Source organism: Myodes glareolus, chromosome 25 (genome assembly GCF_982192425.1).
Source record: "Myodes glareolus chromosome 25, mMyoGla1.1, whole genome shotgun sequence".
NCBI lineage: Eukaryota > Metazoa > Chordata > Mammalia > Rodentia > Cricetidae > Myodes > Myodes glareolus.
This window is the reverse complement of record NC_142050.1, coordinates 3,468,572-3,482,713: the sequence shown is the minus strand read 5'-3', so window position 1 is coordinate 3,482,713 and position 14,142 is coordinate 3,468,572. Positions and strand designations below refer to the sequence as shown.

At 36.1% G+C, this 14,142-nt stretch overlaps 1 protein-coding gene across 9 annotated transcripts in view; it reads left to right on the top strand.

Moving 5' to 3' along the window:
• Positions 1 to 14,142, top strand: part of Sgce (sarcoglycan epsilon) — a 69,778-nt gene that overhangs the window by 23,173 nt on the left and 32,463 nt on the right. For 7 of the 9 annotated variants that reach the window (XM_048436887.3, XM_048436877.3, XM_048436916.3 and 4 more), the window contains 3 exons: positions 3,178 to 3,300; positions 4,412 to 4,569; positions 9,661 to 9,733. In XM_048436887.3, the coding sequence (XP_048292844.1) occupies positions 3,178 to 3,300; positions 4,412 to 4,569; positions 9,661 to 9,733 (354 nt within the window). The remainder of the gene's footprint in view (positions 1 to 3,177; positions 3,301 to 4,411; positions 4,570 to 9,660; positions 9,734 to 14,142) is intronic. The other 2 variants (XM_085683775.2, XM_085683773.2) reach the window with 1 other exon arrangement.

Here is a 14,142-nt window from a genome sequence, read left to right as displayed (position 1 = left end):
TGACCTCGGCACCTGTGCGTGCAGCAGGCATTAACTCTAAGAAGTAGTCTCTAGGTGATGTGCGGACCTGTGAACATTATTGACATCACCCATGTTTAGAAGAACAACAGCCCAAAGCTTCAAATTCTATGGCATTTTGCTTTTGAAAAGAAGCATAGGTGTAAATACTGCCCAAATAGCCTCTTGTGAAGAGCTCCTTGTTTTGCAAATCACAAAGGAACAGGAAAAGAGCTCTTCTCTAAAAAATGTTGTGTGGGCGCCCATAATTTAAACCCATCATAAAGAAAGAAAGTATTATTTTCACAAACAAAACATAGTGGCTTAGTCATTTTCCATCTCTAGATGATGAATGTGTCATACATCTGTATCATGTTTTTCTCCATCGAGTGGCACACTATACTTAAGTGAAGAAGTCTTTACTGTGGAGTTTCCAAGGTAACTGACCAGCAAGGGTACAGCTTAGCAGATTGCACAACGGCAATTGAGTATACATGAATAAAGAAAAATGTGCATGTCATCTCAAAGCCTGAGAGGGCCATGGTGGATTGTGGCTTAACACTGTACATTGAAGAAAAGTTTTTGTTTGTGTGCTTTGTTTTGTGAGGGCAGAATTTGAGGTGTTCTATACTAGTCATGGTGGGGTGATATAGAATGATAGGTGCCCTTTAAAGGGTTCATGTTAGGCTCTGTGAGAGCTATATAGAAAATAGAATTATTTCAGTCTTATTTAACATGAGAAACATTTCTTTTTGCCTCACAAACTGACATATATCACTTTGTGTAGCAAACACTAAAGGAGGCTATTACTTTATGATGGAAATGGAGGATAGTAATCTTCAAAAATACTATACCTTAAATTAAGTGTCATATATGTTTAGCTCCCTAGCATGAGACTTGTGTCTGTCCCTGCGCTGCTTTCTGTTAGAATGTATTCATTCATTCCACAGGCGTCAATACACCTATTTAAATACGCTCAACACTCCTCAAGGTATTAAAAAATGACAAGGAAAATAAAGCTCAGGATTGCACAGTACGGTGTTTTCATCTCTAGGAAGATTAATAAATCAGATAAGTTCAGAAGAGATTCATTTAGATCATTCTAAATATTCCTGTACTTTGGATATAAGGTTGCCGTAGGAGTTTTAACAGCTGTCATATAGAGAAAAATAATTTCTCAGAAGCATTTTGAAACTCTTCTCAATTTGATTCTTTTCCCAGCTTTGTTTTCCTCTGCCAGAACCCCAGGACTGTGCGTGTTTGACTTACTCACTTCCTTTAAAGGCTCCCCATGATACCCCACTCTTGCATTCTGCGTGTTTTCGTTGCTGAATGCCTGAATATCCTGTTTCTGGCTTGTAAACAACTACTATTACGAAAAATATTAAATCTCTTAATTTTTTTCCAGATCTTTCCAAAGTCAGACTACCCTTCCTAGTATTGCCAGAGCATCTTATATCTCTGGGATAATACCTAGTGAAGAAGATGTTGGTCTCCCAAGTTGGATGGTGGCCTTGTGGGAAGCAGGGGTTGGATCTCTGAGGTTTGCACATTTCTGACACCATTGATATTTAGGATACATTGTGTTATTCAATTGGGGCAAAGAAAGTCAGATTCTCTTATTTTCCATCGTTATAATTTTTCTCTGATTCAGTGATTATTATTTGGAATGTGATCATCATTTCCCCAGGTGAGTAACTTGTCCGTGAGCAGAAGCTGACAGTCGGAACACCAAGGGATGGATATTTATTTATTTATTTATTTATTTATTTATTTATTTATTTATTTATTTGGATGCATAGCCTTTTTTTGCTGTGGTTACTTTGAGACATGATCTTGCTCTGTAATCCAGGCTACCCTGAACTTACTCTATAACCAAGACTTGTCTTAAAGCAATCCTCATACAAATCTCTTGGGTGATAGAATTACAGGCATGAGCCACCACATCTGACTGCTCTTAGACTTTGAAGTTCTGGTTTTAGTACCCAAATTATGGGTACATGAAGCTACAAGTCAAATGTTTAGTTCACTCTTCTTTTTTAGGGGTAGCTCTCCACAGAACAGAGGGACAAGGTTTCTCAGAGGGGGGTACATTTTGTGGTAGCTTTTTGTTTTGTTTTGTTTCTTTTTGAATACTAAAAACTTTACTCTCAATGATCTGGCTGTCTAGGGCTTTTTGAGAGTTTTGAGCTTGGTGTGAGCAGTCTTGGGGTTTCTCAGGTTAGTTATGACATTTACAAATCCATCAGTGACTAAGGGGAAGAACCGGATGAATAGGGTGTATCTGTCTAGAACTTGCAGCTACTGCCAATCTTGAAACTAGAGTCCCAAAAGATATTGCAGAGGTGCCACGGGGTGCTGACAGTGATGTGTTGGTGGAGATGATGATATCAGAGAAAAAACAAGAGGTAGAAACTAATCAGACTAATTTAGCCATTTTTGTACACTGAAATCTTATGTCCGAAGCCACAGTGAATCATAAAATTGGTTCCATTTCGCCTAAAGAATGACTTCTTCAGAATTGTGCAATTGTTGCTGCTTATTTAGGAGAGAGCATAATGGAATAGATTATGCTATTTTAATTATTAGACGCCAAAATCAGGAGACATGAAATAAAGTAATTGTTTCTAGAAAAGGTTCTAGTAATACATGGGGAAAGTTGTTAGCACATCTTCATAAGTATAAATGAGTTGCTGCATATAGTTTGGTGAGGGTTATATGGGCTGATGTGTCTTTACTTGGAAAGCCATAGTGCTTATCATTTTAAAAGTGCTAATAATGTGTTTGCTTTTTTAAAAGGGAAAAAGAAAAAAACTCTAGTAATTATGAAGTTTGTCAGTTCTTGTTATTTTATTTTGCTGGTAATATTTTGGACAAAAACAAATCATCAAAATGATATTTATGTTTTTATGCTTAATGGCAATTGAAAATACTAAATATGGCATGTGTCATTTTACTTTGCAGTATTTTAATGGCTTCTAAATACAAGTCGGAAAAATTTCCTTAGCCTTGTCCTAAAATTGTTTCCCTTTCAATCACATATGCACTAACAAGTTCCCTCATGTGTTGCTTTGGTCTTCTCGGCAGTTCCTGCACAGAGAGACCCATTTCTGTAGCCACTGCTCGGTTATCGAGGGCAATTCTCATTAGCACCTGTCTCTTCTCTCTCTTTGCTTTCAGTGTACACTCTTTTCTCAAAGGTGCATGCTGATCGGAACGTATACCCGTCTGCAGGTGTCCTCTTTGTTCATGTTTTGGAGAGAGAGTATTTCAAGGGTGAATTTCCTCCTTATCCAAAGCCCGGTAGGTTCTTGGCAGGAGGGAAGTAGGTGGAAATATTTTCTTTTGTTCACTGTACAGAACCTGAGCGATATGAGATCAAACACGATTAACACTTTTTAAAATGATTTGGATATGTGAAAAATTGATTGTAGGATCTTTCTCATTTTCAGATTAGAAATTTAATTATGAAAGGAAATATTTTTTTAATTTTAGAGAATACATATTTCTTAAATTTCAGTCTTGAGTGTTACATCCCTGCCTGGCAAGTGACCTACATTTAGTCACACAAAAATAATTACAGCTGTGCCCAGTTATGATTTTCTGTACTCTGACTTAGTTTCTTACTTATTTAATTCACTGTTGGTTTAAATGTTAATTATCACAAGTACTGTCACACTAATGAAGATACAGAAAGAATAGCAAGAGAAAACATTTAAGTCAGTAACAAAAATGACTTTTGAAAATTAACTTTTCAAAATACATGTTTAATATTAGAATTCATACAATTATTCTTTGTGGGCTATATGATGAATAGCAATTTATCTGACCACATTAATAAAATGAAGGCAGACCTGTTTTTAATAATAAGAGTCTTTTCCTCTATTAATTTAAAAGTGTTTTCTTATGAGATATTCCATTTTTAGAAAACTAGATGGCAAGGCCTTTCAGACAGAAGTTGCTACATATAGGAAAAATATATAGTCATGGCTCATTATGACACTTTCATAATTATGTGACCACTCCTCGGTGTTGCTCTGATAATGTTTGGAGATCGTGAAAGGAAGGTTTGTCACAAACAGATGAATGCATCTTGGGAGATATTTGTGAACAATACTTGTTTTCTAACTGGCAAAACTGTCCTAAAGTGTCATCCTCAAAATAGAACCAAGAAATTTGTTAGAATCTACTACGCTTATTTATTAAATCTCAAGACCAATTGAATAATCAAAAGGATATTTTTATTATGTGTGTAATTAAAGTCAAATTTCCAGGTAATTTTTTATTTGTATATTTAGGTGCTACAAATGTCAAAAATATATTTTTTTCCTGGTGGAATGTTTTGACTGAAAGCACCAAAGAAACATGTATGAAAATAACTGTTTCATGTCTTAATTCTGTGTTCCTTATCTAGGTGAGGTTAGTAATGATCCCATAACATTTAACACAAATTTAATGGGTTACCCAGACAGACCTGGATGGCTTCGATACATCCAAAGAACACCATACAGTGATGGGGTTTTGTATGGGTCTCCAACTGCCGAAAACGTGGGGAAACCAACAATCATCGAGGTAATTTATTTTGAATGGGAAATACGATGGGTTTTTTTTTATCATTTAAATGTTGAAATTAAAGTTACATAGAAGTGATTTTTAAGAGTTTTTAAAACATAGAAATGTACTCCCTAATGTTTTGACACATAATATTCTTCTCTATAAAGTTTGCTGTTTCAACATTTATATTAAAAATGATAAACTAAACTAGTAAAAATTATTAAAAGAAATAGATTAATGTAAAATCTATTTAATAAGATAAATGCAAACCTAAAACATTTATTTGTCTATATTTCAGTTTTGTGTTAGTGTGTGTGTGGTGTACATGTGCCTTGACACATTTGTAGAGGTCAGAGAACAACCTTCAGAAGTTTCTCCATCTATCATGTATGTTTTGAGGATCACACTTAGGTCTTTGGGCTTGGTAGTAAGTGTATTATTTACCCACTGAGTCAAATTGCCAAGTCAAGTCTATATTTTTTATTCAAATTTCTTATTGAAATAAAGTCAACCACTAGACATCTCAATTAGCAAACACTGTGAAAGCTGACTAAGGCTGGAAGGGTGAGTGACAAGTGCAGTTAACAATGCGGTACGGTCTAGGGGCTGAAGATGCGGGGAGAAACCGCATCCAGTACGCCTACCCAGTACCCAATACTAGCATAGAAGCTGCTGGGGCATGGGAAGTTCACACAGCCAAGGAAGCCTTCTAGGTTTTGAAAACAGGGTTTGGGCTCTAGCCTAATGGTAGAGAAGATGACAAGCATATGCAAGTTCATTTCCAGCACTGAAAAACAAAACAAGCAATAAAAGTACACCCACCCCATCCCGAATCCAAAAGAAATGAGGGAGGTGTAAAAGTAGATGATCTCAGAGAGGTATATTTGTGGTTAGAAGTTAAGGTACATTCTAGGGGACAGATGAGAGGCACAAGTTACTAGTGTTGCTAAGCAAACCCCCAAAGGCTGTACAAGCTGTGATAGTAGGGTTAACCTGTATTCTGAATGCCTCTGGGGTGTTGTAATTCTCCAGTGTTTTTCTAATATCAGCATACATATAAGACATGAGAAGTTTAAACCCCCAACAACAATGGTAATTTAAATGAATAGTTCCTTTAAAAGTTCTAGTTTTAAAGGATAAAAGTTTCACTGTTGATGTGGGTGCTGGGAACCAAACTCACATCCTCTGCAAGAACAGGAAATGATTTTAACCGATGAACTGTCTCTCCAGTTCCTCTGTTGAGCACTTTTTAAACCAAGGATCTAAGTGATCTTCCTTAGCCTGATAATTTTTCTCAAAAGAATAGCAAACATCATTCTCAGTGGGAGAAATATTAGAGAAATCACACTGAAATTTGGGAACAAAACAAGAATGACATTCTCTATATTTTATTATAGGATATATTGGAAGTCATAGCTAGTGAAGAGAAGAACATGAAATCAAATCCCCAATGATTTGAAAGAAATTGAACACTCAATAATATAAAGTCTATTGACTATTAAAATATTATGAAAGGCTACCAATCAGCTGTGGGATAAACATAAGTGTGTTTTATTTCTGCACATGAATAAAAAGTATTGAGAAAATAGATGTTTCAAAGAAGCACACATTTTCAATAGAGACAAAAATTACAAGGTACCAGGAGTAAATATAGCACAACAAATGTAAAAGTTGCATAAATAGATGATAATTTCAGTGATAGGAAGATAGTGTGATAATGACATAATTTTCCTTGATCTATAGATCTGTGCACACCAATATAGTTTTCAGCGGATTTTTAAGAGTAGAACTTGACTGTTTCTTACATGTATGGGGAGGGCTGTATGCTACAAATAACTAAGCCTTAGTAAAGAAGAATGAAGGAGAAGGTTTCTTTCCTCTCATAGGCATCCAGGTTTCCATAAACTCACAGTGGTGATTCCAGAGTCTCAGTGACACAGGGCTGGACAAATGGGCTGAAAGGTTGAGTAGCAAGGACAGAAAGAGACCACACAAGGACAGTGACAGGTGTTTGGAGAGTTGGTGTCACAGGTCATTGGAAAAGGGAATGTCTGTTTCTTAACTAGTGCTCAGAAAATTTGTTAGCCACTTGAATTAGATCCTTCATACCAACCTTAGAGTTAGAGCCTTCATACTAAATGCCAAGCAACAATATAGGTGGATCAGGCATTAAATGTGAGAAACAAAAAAATTATTATATTAAAATACAAAAGACTCTTGCTGACTTGGGGACAAGAATAGATTTCTTAAATATAAACTGCATATTTTTGAGAGAAAAATACATAATTTTTTACTCTTATATTTGTGAACTATTCATCAAAAGAGAGTCTTTAAGAGATAAAAGAGCAGAGGATGTTATTGCATGTGCCTTACTATAGAGCACGTGAAATCGAAAAGAAACCCTCAATTCAATAAGAAAAAGATTTCACTGAACAGGACATACAAATATTCATGAGACCAAGTAAGATGTCTATTTTTAACCAGTAATGAGGAACATACGTATTCAGACCATAATGAGAATTTTACCATTAGTGAGATCCATTGCAGATAAATGTGGAGACTGACCTAATCACTATGGGTTCAGTTCTAAATTATGTTCCATGAGTGTGTTATGTCACAAAGCAGTCCCACTTCTAGATATCTACCCAAACAAGCAACTTGTAAAAACTCACCTAAAGACATGTATGGACATACTCTTTGAACATTGTTCATGAAGCAGAGCACTGGAAAGCCACAAAACAACAGACTCTAAAGGCTGTGAGCAAGAGCTAGGTACATGCAGTGTGTTGTATATATGTGGTAGATATTAAGAGCAAAACTGAACTGAGGCTTGTCCAACAATGGATAAGGTTTAAGCAGACTGACAGAGGGGCGGTGGGAGACAGACCTTCAGGAATACCTGTAAGTGGCGTATAAAGTACTAATTTTACGGTGTTCAAAACAAGCAAAACTAAGCAATATATTTTAAGTCTACATATTTTTGTAATGAGCAAATGAACTCTTAAGTAAATAGGTAAATGAAATCTTAATCTTATTAAGTAAATGGGATTTTAAACATCCAGTTCAACTCTTGTTGGAAAGCAGCCTGGGCCAAGACAGGTGAGCAGTAATGTTGAGGGGAGTTCTAGAACAGTCAAGACATTCTTCTTTTTTTATTAAATTTATTTTTTTATTTATTAAAAATTTCCACCTCCTCCCCACCTCTCTTTTCCCTCCCCCTCCCCCACCCCACCACAGACATTAAATAATATGTTTAATAAGTGCCAATTAAAACTCAACACAATGTTTTATAGAAGACAAATATATCTATATAGTGTAAAAATGTATAGGAGTTTATATATTATTCTATTAATTTAATCAGGTTTTATGTCTTAAAACATTATTTAATTATATCAATCTATGAATTAATCTACTCAGCAGATATGACTTTAAAATATTTAGATTGTAAACATCTAAAATTGGTTAGGCATTATTTTAGAAAGGGAGGATGATCTCTGGAGTCAGGAAAATCTGGTGGAGGTCGTTATAGTTCTTAGATATCTGACCAGGAGTGAGGAAGGGCATGCTGGTCTGGGGTAGCTGCTAAAACTAAACATCAGATATACATTCAGGTAATTAAGTTTTTCTCTTAATATGAAATATTCTTCACTTCCTCTAGTAATCTGAGATGTAAAAAAAGAAACTAGAGTTTACAAAACTTGCAATAATGAAATTTGAGATAAATTGGGAAGACTATTTTTATTAATTTAAAATACTCAATCTCTTCTGAGCCAAAAACTCACAATAATACCACATTGGAAAAGATCAGTCATCCTTTTTTCCACTGATAATATGATTATGATTATTGGGGGGAGTATGGCAAATTAATTAATTAGTATATATTACTTGTGTAAGCTAATGAGTAAAGGCTAAACTTTTTAAATCACAAAAATTCTCAAGTACAACTTATTTTTAATGTTTTCATTTGCTGTCTTAGAAAAATAACTCTTATTTAGTTTTGGTAGCCAGCATACCTGGTGGTCTATTGGTTAGGACTTGGCACTCTCTCTTCTACTTAGTTTGGTAACTGTGGGTTAGTGTGCTGTTCAGAATAAACATTGTCAAAGGTTTGAAGTTATTTGTCCCCCAATTCTGAGTCTTACTGTTTTAGCTCTCAGTATTTCCAAAGAGTGTAACCTACTTCTGACCAAGCTCCCATTGATGTGTAGAGGTCTGTGGTGCTTGTTGCACGCAGGGGTCTCTTCTGGTAGTGGAGCCCGTTTCCTTCCAATCTTCTGTCTCCATGTCACCTACAGCTGCAGTCACCGCCAGAAACCTAGTACCTGGACTCTTGAGAGTTTGACACTTTTTGGTTTTGCTGAGGTACTCCAGATGTGTCTGCACCATGTGATGCCTGTTACAGAGTTAATTATCCCTTGAGCTCTGCAGCCTTCGTGGTGTTTTGTCTCTGGTAGCCCCTTCTGAGCTGACTTCCAGAGAAGCTCACTGAACCTGCAGATGTTTACTAACATGTGGCTGTAAGAAAACACCAATTTGTGGCTTTTGAGCATGTGCTCTAAGTTTATAGACTGAGACCCTCACTGCTTTACTCATCATGAGGTTTCTTTACATCATGAGAGGGTTATTTATGACATCTTTTGACCGATTGTTGTGCAGTTCGACACTAAATGCAACATTGTTGTGCTTGGTTAAAATATACTTTTCATGAGGATTCTTAAATTCATTTACAAGCACAACCATATATTTTAAGTTTTTCTGTGTGTGTGTGTGTGTGTGTGTGTTGTTTAATCTTACTGTCACTAGCAAGTCACTAATGGTTCATGGTGACCCATCTCTATTGCCTCCTGTGCCTAATGGCTTTCTAGAAAAGAATTTTTTTTTGTATTTCACTTTTTGTTTTAGCATGTTAAGTAGACCTGACTAATTAATAATTTTCCTACAATGCTGCTAAAAGTCCTAGTATTTTTATTGCCCAGGAAAGAAAAATTTCTAGATAAATCAACAAATAATAAAAATAGGAAAAGCAATGATTTGTTTCATTTTTGCCTTTACTGAGTTGTATTTTCTAAAACATTTCACTTTCTAAACATCATTTTCCTTTTCTAACAGATAACTGCCTACAATAGACGTACCTTTGAGACTGCAAGGCATAATTTGATAATTAATATAATGTCAGCAGAAGGTAAGTATTGAAAATATGTCAATGATCATTTCTTATTTTTAAGAAGGATTTCATTGCATTTATAAACATAAAATATAATCATGGATTGCAAAGCACCACATACCTACTATAACTGATGAAATAGTAAAATGCAGGAAGAAAAGCAAGCCATTTCTAACGTTTTATAAAAGTGATGTGCTATGCTGACGAACTGAGGACGGCTCTTCTCAGATGCTGCTACATCAGTGCTGAAGGGGGCTAAGACGCACCTGCTCCCCAGCCAGCTCTAACGCCTATGGGTTGAGCCCAAGAACACAGAGTAGTTGTTCACTACTTTTATATTGAACTTCAATGTAAGTATAAGTAGTAGTTTAGCTGCATGTGAAGATAAACCGTGATTTGGGGACTTGGGGTACACTGTTTGCTAATTTGCTAATTTTGCTCGTTGTGTAAATAACTGTTAGAGTCCACCAACAATTTAAAGCAACATGTTCAAACTGTAAATGATTTCCTGAGGATTTGGAAGGTTGGACATACAGGAAATATAAAATTATGCTTATATTTGACCCCATTTTGACAAAGATTAGGAAATGTGTTTAACACTTAGAATGTTATAACAAGGCTACTAACTTGAGAATTGGGGCAGGGGAATAGTTTGTTCATTGGAGGATAGGTTGAGGGTCTGAAGGGAGGAAAGGGAAAATATTACCGTCCCATATTTAGACTTGAGGTATGATGATGATTATTTTTTTCAAAATAATGTTTCTCTGTGTAACCCTAGCTGTCCTGGAACTTGCTCTGTATACCAGGCTGGTCTCAACCTCGTAGAGATCCACCTGTTGAGGCTTAAATATTAAAAAAGAAAGAGAAGACATTTTAGGTAGCATTAGAAAAATGCGGGATACTCTACTTCTGTTAGTAAAGGCACCGAGAGGAAGGGAACTGTGACAGACCTTTTTTTTTTTTCTGAAAAAGAGCAAAATAGGAGTCCATTCCTGACGGAGAACTACTGCTCCTGTTCATTAGCAGAAAGCAGACAAACAAAGCATTTGCCAGAAACAAGTATTTTGAAATTTATGATAACTCAGTAAAGCTGAGCTACAAGTTGATCTTAGACTATACCAAAGGAGAATTAAATACAAAAATTGGTAATATGTACATGGAAAGACTGCTTGAAGACTTGAACCTTAGGTGTTTTAATAGAACGCACTGCAGACAACTGCCAGGTTAAAATATAAAGTGCTAAAAAATAAATAAATAAATAAATAAATAAAATATAAAGTGCTTTTCCCATTAAAAAAACACAAACAAACAAACAAAAAAAAACAAACAAAAAAACCAAGTGTGGCAAAGCATTCCCTCTCCTCACTCCTGCCTTCTTCATGGTCTCTAGGTATACATAGATCAGGGAGACTGGTTCTTGACTTAATTAGGATTGGATAGTTGTATCTAGTTAAACTATTCTTGTAGAATTGGGAACTCTAGAGTGGGCAGAGTCATTGTCTTTTCCTTTCTCTTCCCATTTGTGAATTCATGGCTTGAGTCACAGAGTTACACCATGGTGACTTTGGGCTCTTGGACCTTGTAATTATAGGCTGAAGAGACCGGGTCTTTGTCAGATATGGCAGACTGGAAGAGAACCTGGTCTACCGTTGGACCTCTGTCTTTCTCTAGTCTGGTTTCGACTGTAGAAAGTGAACATTCAGAACCTACTATAGGTGTTAATGTCACACGGGGATCCATATTCACGTGATTCCTGATATGAGAGAGAATACTACCCAACTGGAGGGTCAAGAGTAAGCCTTAGGGGCTCCTCATCTGTATGAGGTAGTTAGGAGCTGTCTTAGTAAGGGAGGATAAGAAGATTTTAGAAGTCTCTATTTGGAATTTAGGCAGATCTGCTCCACTTCTTTTCTACATAGAGTTCAGTGACCCCCAAACGGTTTGAAAACCACTAAACTAAAAAGGTCACACGTTTGTCCTTGCCAGTCTAGACAAGATTCATATGCACTTGAGAACGACCGTCTTTGAACATGGCCTTCACTCATGCTATTTGTCCCAGATAAGCTTTAGACGAAGGAATAACAAAGTTGTAAATCAGGGGAATTGTGCACAGCCCAGCGCTTTGGCCAGCTGTCTTCTACTCTGAGTGACCTAATGGGAAATTAGTCATGTAGACTCACAGTATGGTGCTCAAGAAGACTGCATAAAAAGTGAATCCCTAGATTGGGGTTAGCACCTCGGAGGCCTGCTGCCGCCAGTCTGTTGGCCTACTGTTCTCTTGGCCTCTCTGATTTCCAAATATAGCAAGCATGGGGATTTCCCCAGAGTTAGAAAGCTCTGGTGACTCATGCTGGAGAGACCTGGCACTCGTTCTTGGCCCAAGCTGCACAGGCCAGAGCCTTGGAGGAAGACGGTAGTAACCGCAAGGCCTGTAGCAGATCTCAGAAAGGGAACCACTAAGTGGGGCTAAAGGGATCAGGAAGAGCCAAAGAGTGGTTCTCCAGAAGTAGTACTGATGATAAGACAGGTGGGGTGGGGTGGGGTGGAGAGGGAGTGGAGTAGGGGCTTTCTGTATTTTTATGGAAACTTAACTGTGAAAATATTTAGGGAAAAGGGTAATTTTATACATCTGGCATATTCAAAACTATATTTGCTATTATTTATAAATATTACATCATTTACCACTGAGAAAGTCTTCTTCATGATTCACTTGTATGACTATTTTAGGCCTGGGAGAAAGTGTCGTATGATTAAGCTACTATAGTATGTAAAGAGGAAATACATTTGTATAAGCGGAAATCTTATCTACAAGAAGAGAATGAAGAATTCATGCTTTCGAAGACGACATATGGACCATGCACTGAATAAATCTAGCATAGTTACAGGCCAGATTAGTGTCTGCAGGAGAGGAGGAAAGGATTTTCCGTGCATAGGGCCTTGCAGAGCTATGGCTTTGGAAATGTTTGCTACATGGCTCTGGACAAAACTCTGCAGCCAGTGCTGGCTCCCTCACTGAATTTCTGGTGTCTAGTGTCCATTAGTATCAGAGAGTCTTCCAAGAAATGAGGTCATTAAGATGTTGGGTGATTATTATGTATTTTATCTTCCATTTATTAAATAAGAGTAGATTAATTTACAAACTTGTGATTTTGTTTAAATAGAGAATGTACATAATATAATTAGTATTGAAGACATTAAGTCTGTTTAGAACTCAGAAATATTCATTTAACTAGCCCTTTCATGTTAAAATTGGACTGCAGTCTTCATATTTTATAAGTTTTTACCATATGTTTGAAGTCTGCTAGGTACATTATAGACATAATCTCTAATTTAGAGAAGAATTGGATGAGATAAATTCAAATGATTGTGTCTTTCTGAACACCTCTAAAGAAAATCTTCCACTGAAAGTAGGGGGAGGGGATGAGGGCAGAGCCTGCTGACACTCCTGCTGTCATAATCCACAGGAGTCTCCTCCGCTGTCCTGCTTTATCATAATAGTTTTCAAATTAACTCTTATTATTGTATAAATAGTATTGTGTAGAAGAAGAAAACATTTTTAATTTTAAAAGGACAATCATAATATAGGAAAACTGTCAGTAATTCAAGACTAACACTTGAGAAACATATATATATTTGATAAGTGTTTCTTATGTTAATAGACTGAATTTTATATTAGGTTTGTTGAAAGTTATTTACATTTTTTTGGGGTTTTTTTGTTTTGTTTTTCAAGACAGGATTTCTTTGTGTAGTTCTGGCTGTCCTAAAACTAGCTTTGTAGTTTCAGGCTGGCCTTGAACTCAGAGAGATCCTCCTGCCTCTGCCTCCTGAATGTTGGGGATTAAAGGAGTGAGCCACACCACCTGGCTTATATTTTTTAAAGGAGAATTTAGTGAATATATTGAAAGAAAAAAAAGCTCACTAAAACTCTAATTGTGAAACTCTAACTGCACAAGAGCTTTCTGATTTTCTGAAATATTTAGTACAAAATAATCCAAATAGAATTGAGGTAAATTTTAGAAATCATACAAAAAACAATGATTTTTAGCATGTTCCAAACAATATCAGAAATGTTATAAATTAAAAACAAGGGTTTAGTCATCTTCTTGCTTTCTCTGGTTAAATTCTGAAATTAGGAGTTATCTCCATGAAGCGTGGATTTTATTATATTGCAGATAGAGTTTTGGTGCCTAGTGTATATTATGTTCTTAGATACATCATCAGTTATAGAGAAGTCTTTGAAGTCACAGCAATCCCTCAGTACCCACCAAGAATTGGTTTCTAGATCCCTTTGGATATTCAAATTGGAAAATTCTCAAATCCCCTATATAATATGGGCAAGTCATGTGTAAAAACTTTTTTTTACACATGTAAAAGCTATTTTTACATATGATTGGCACAATTCTCCCATATGTGAATTATCTCTAGAT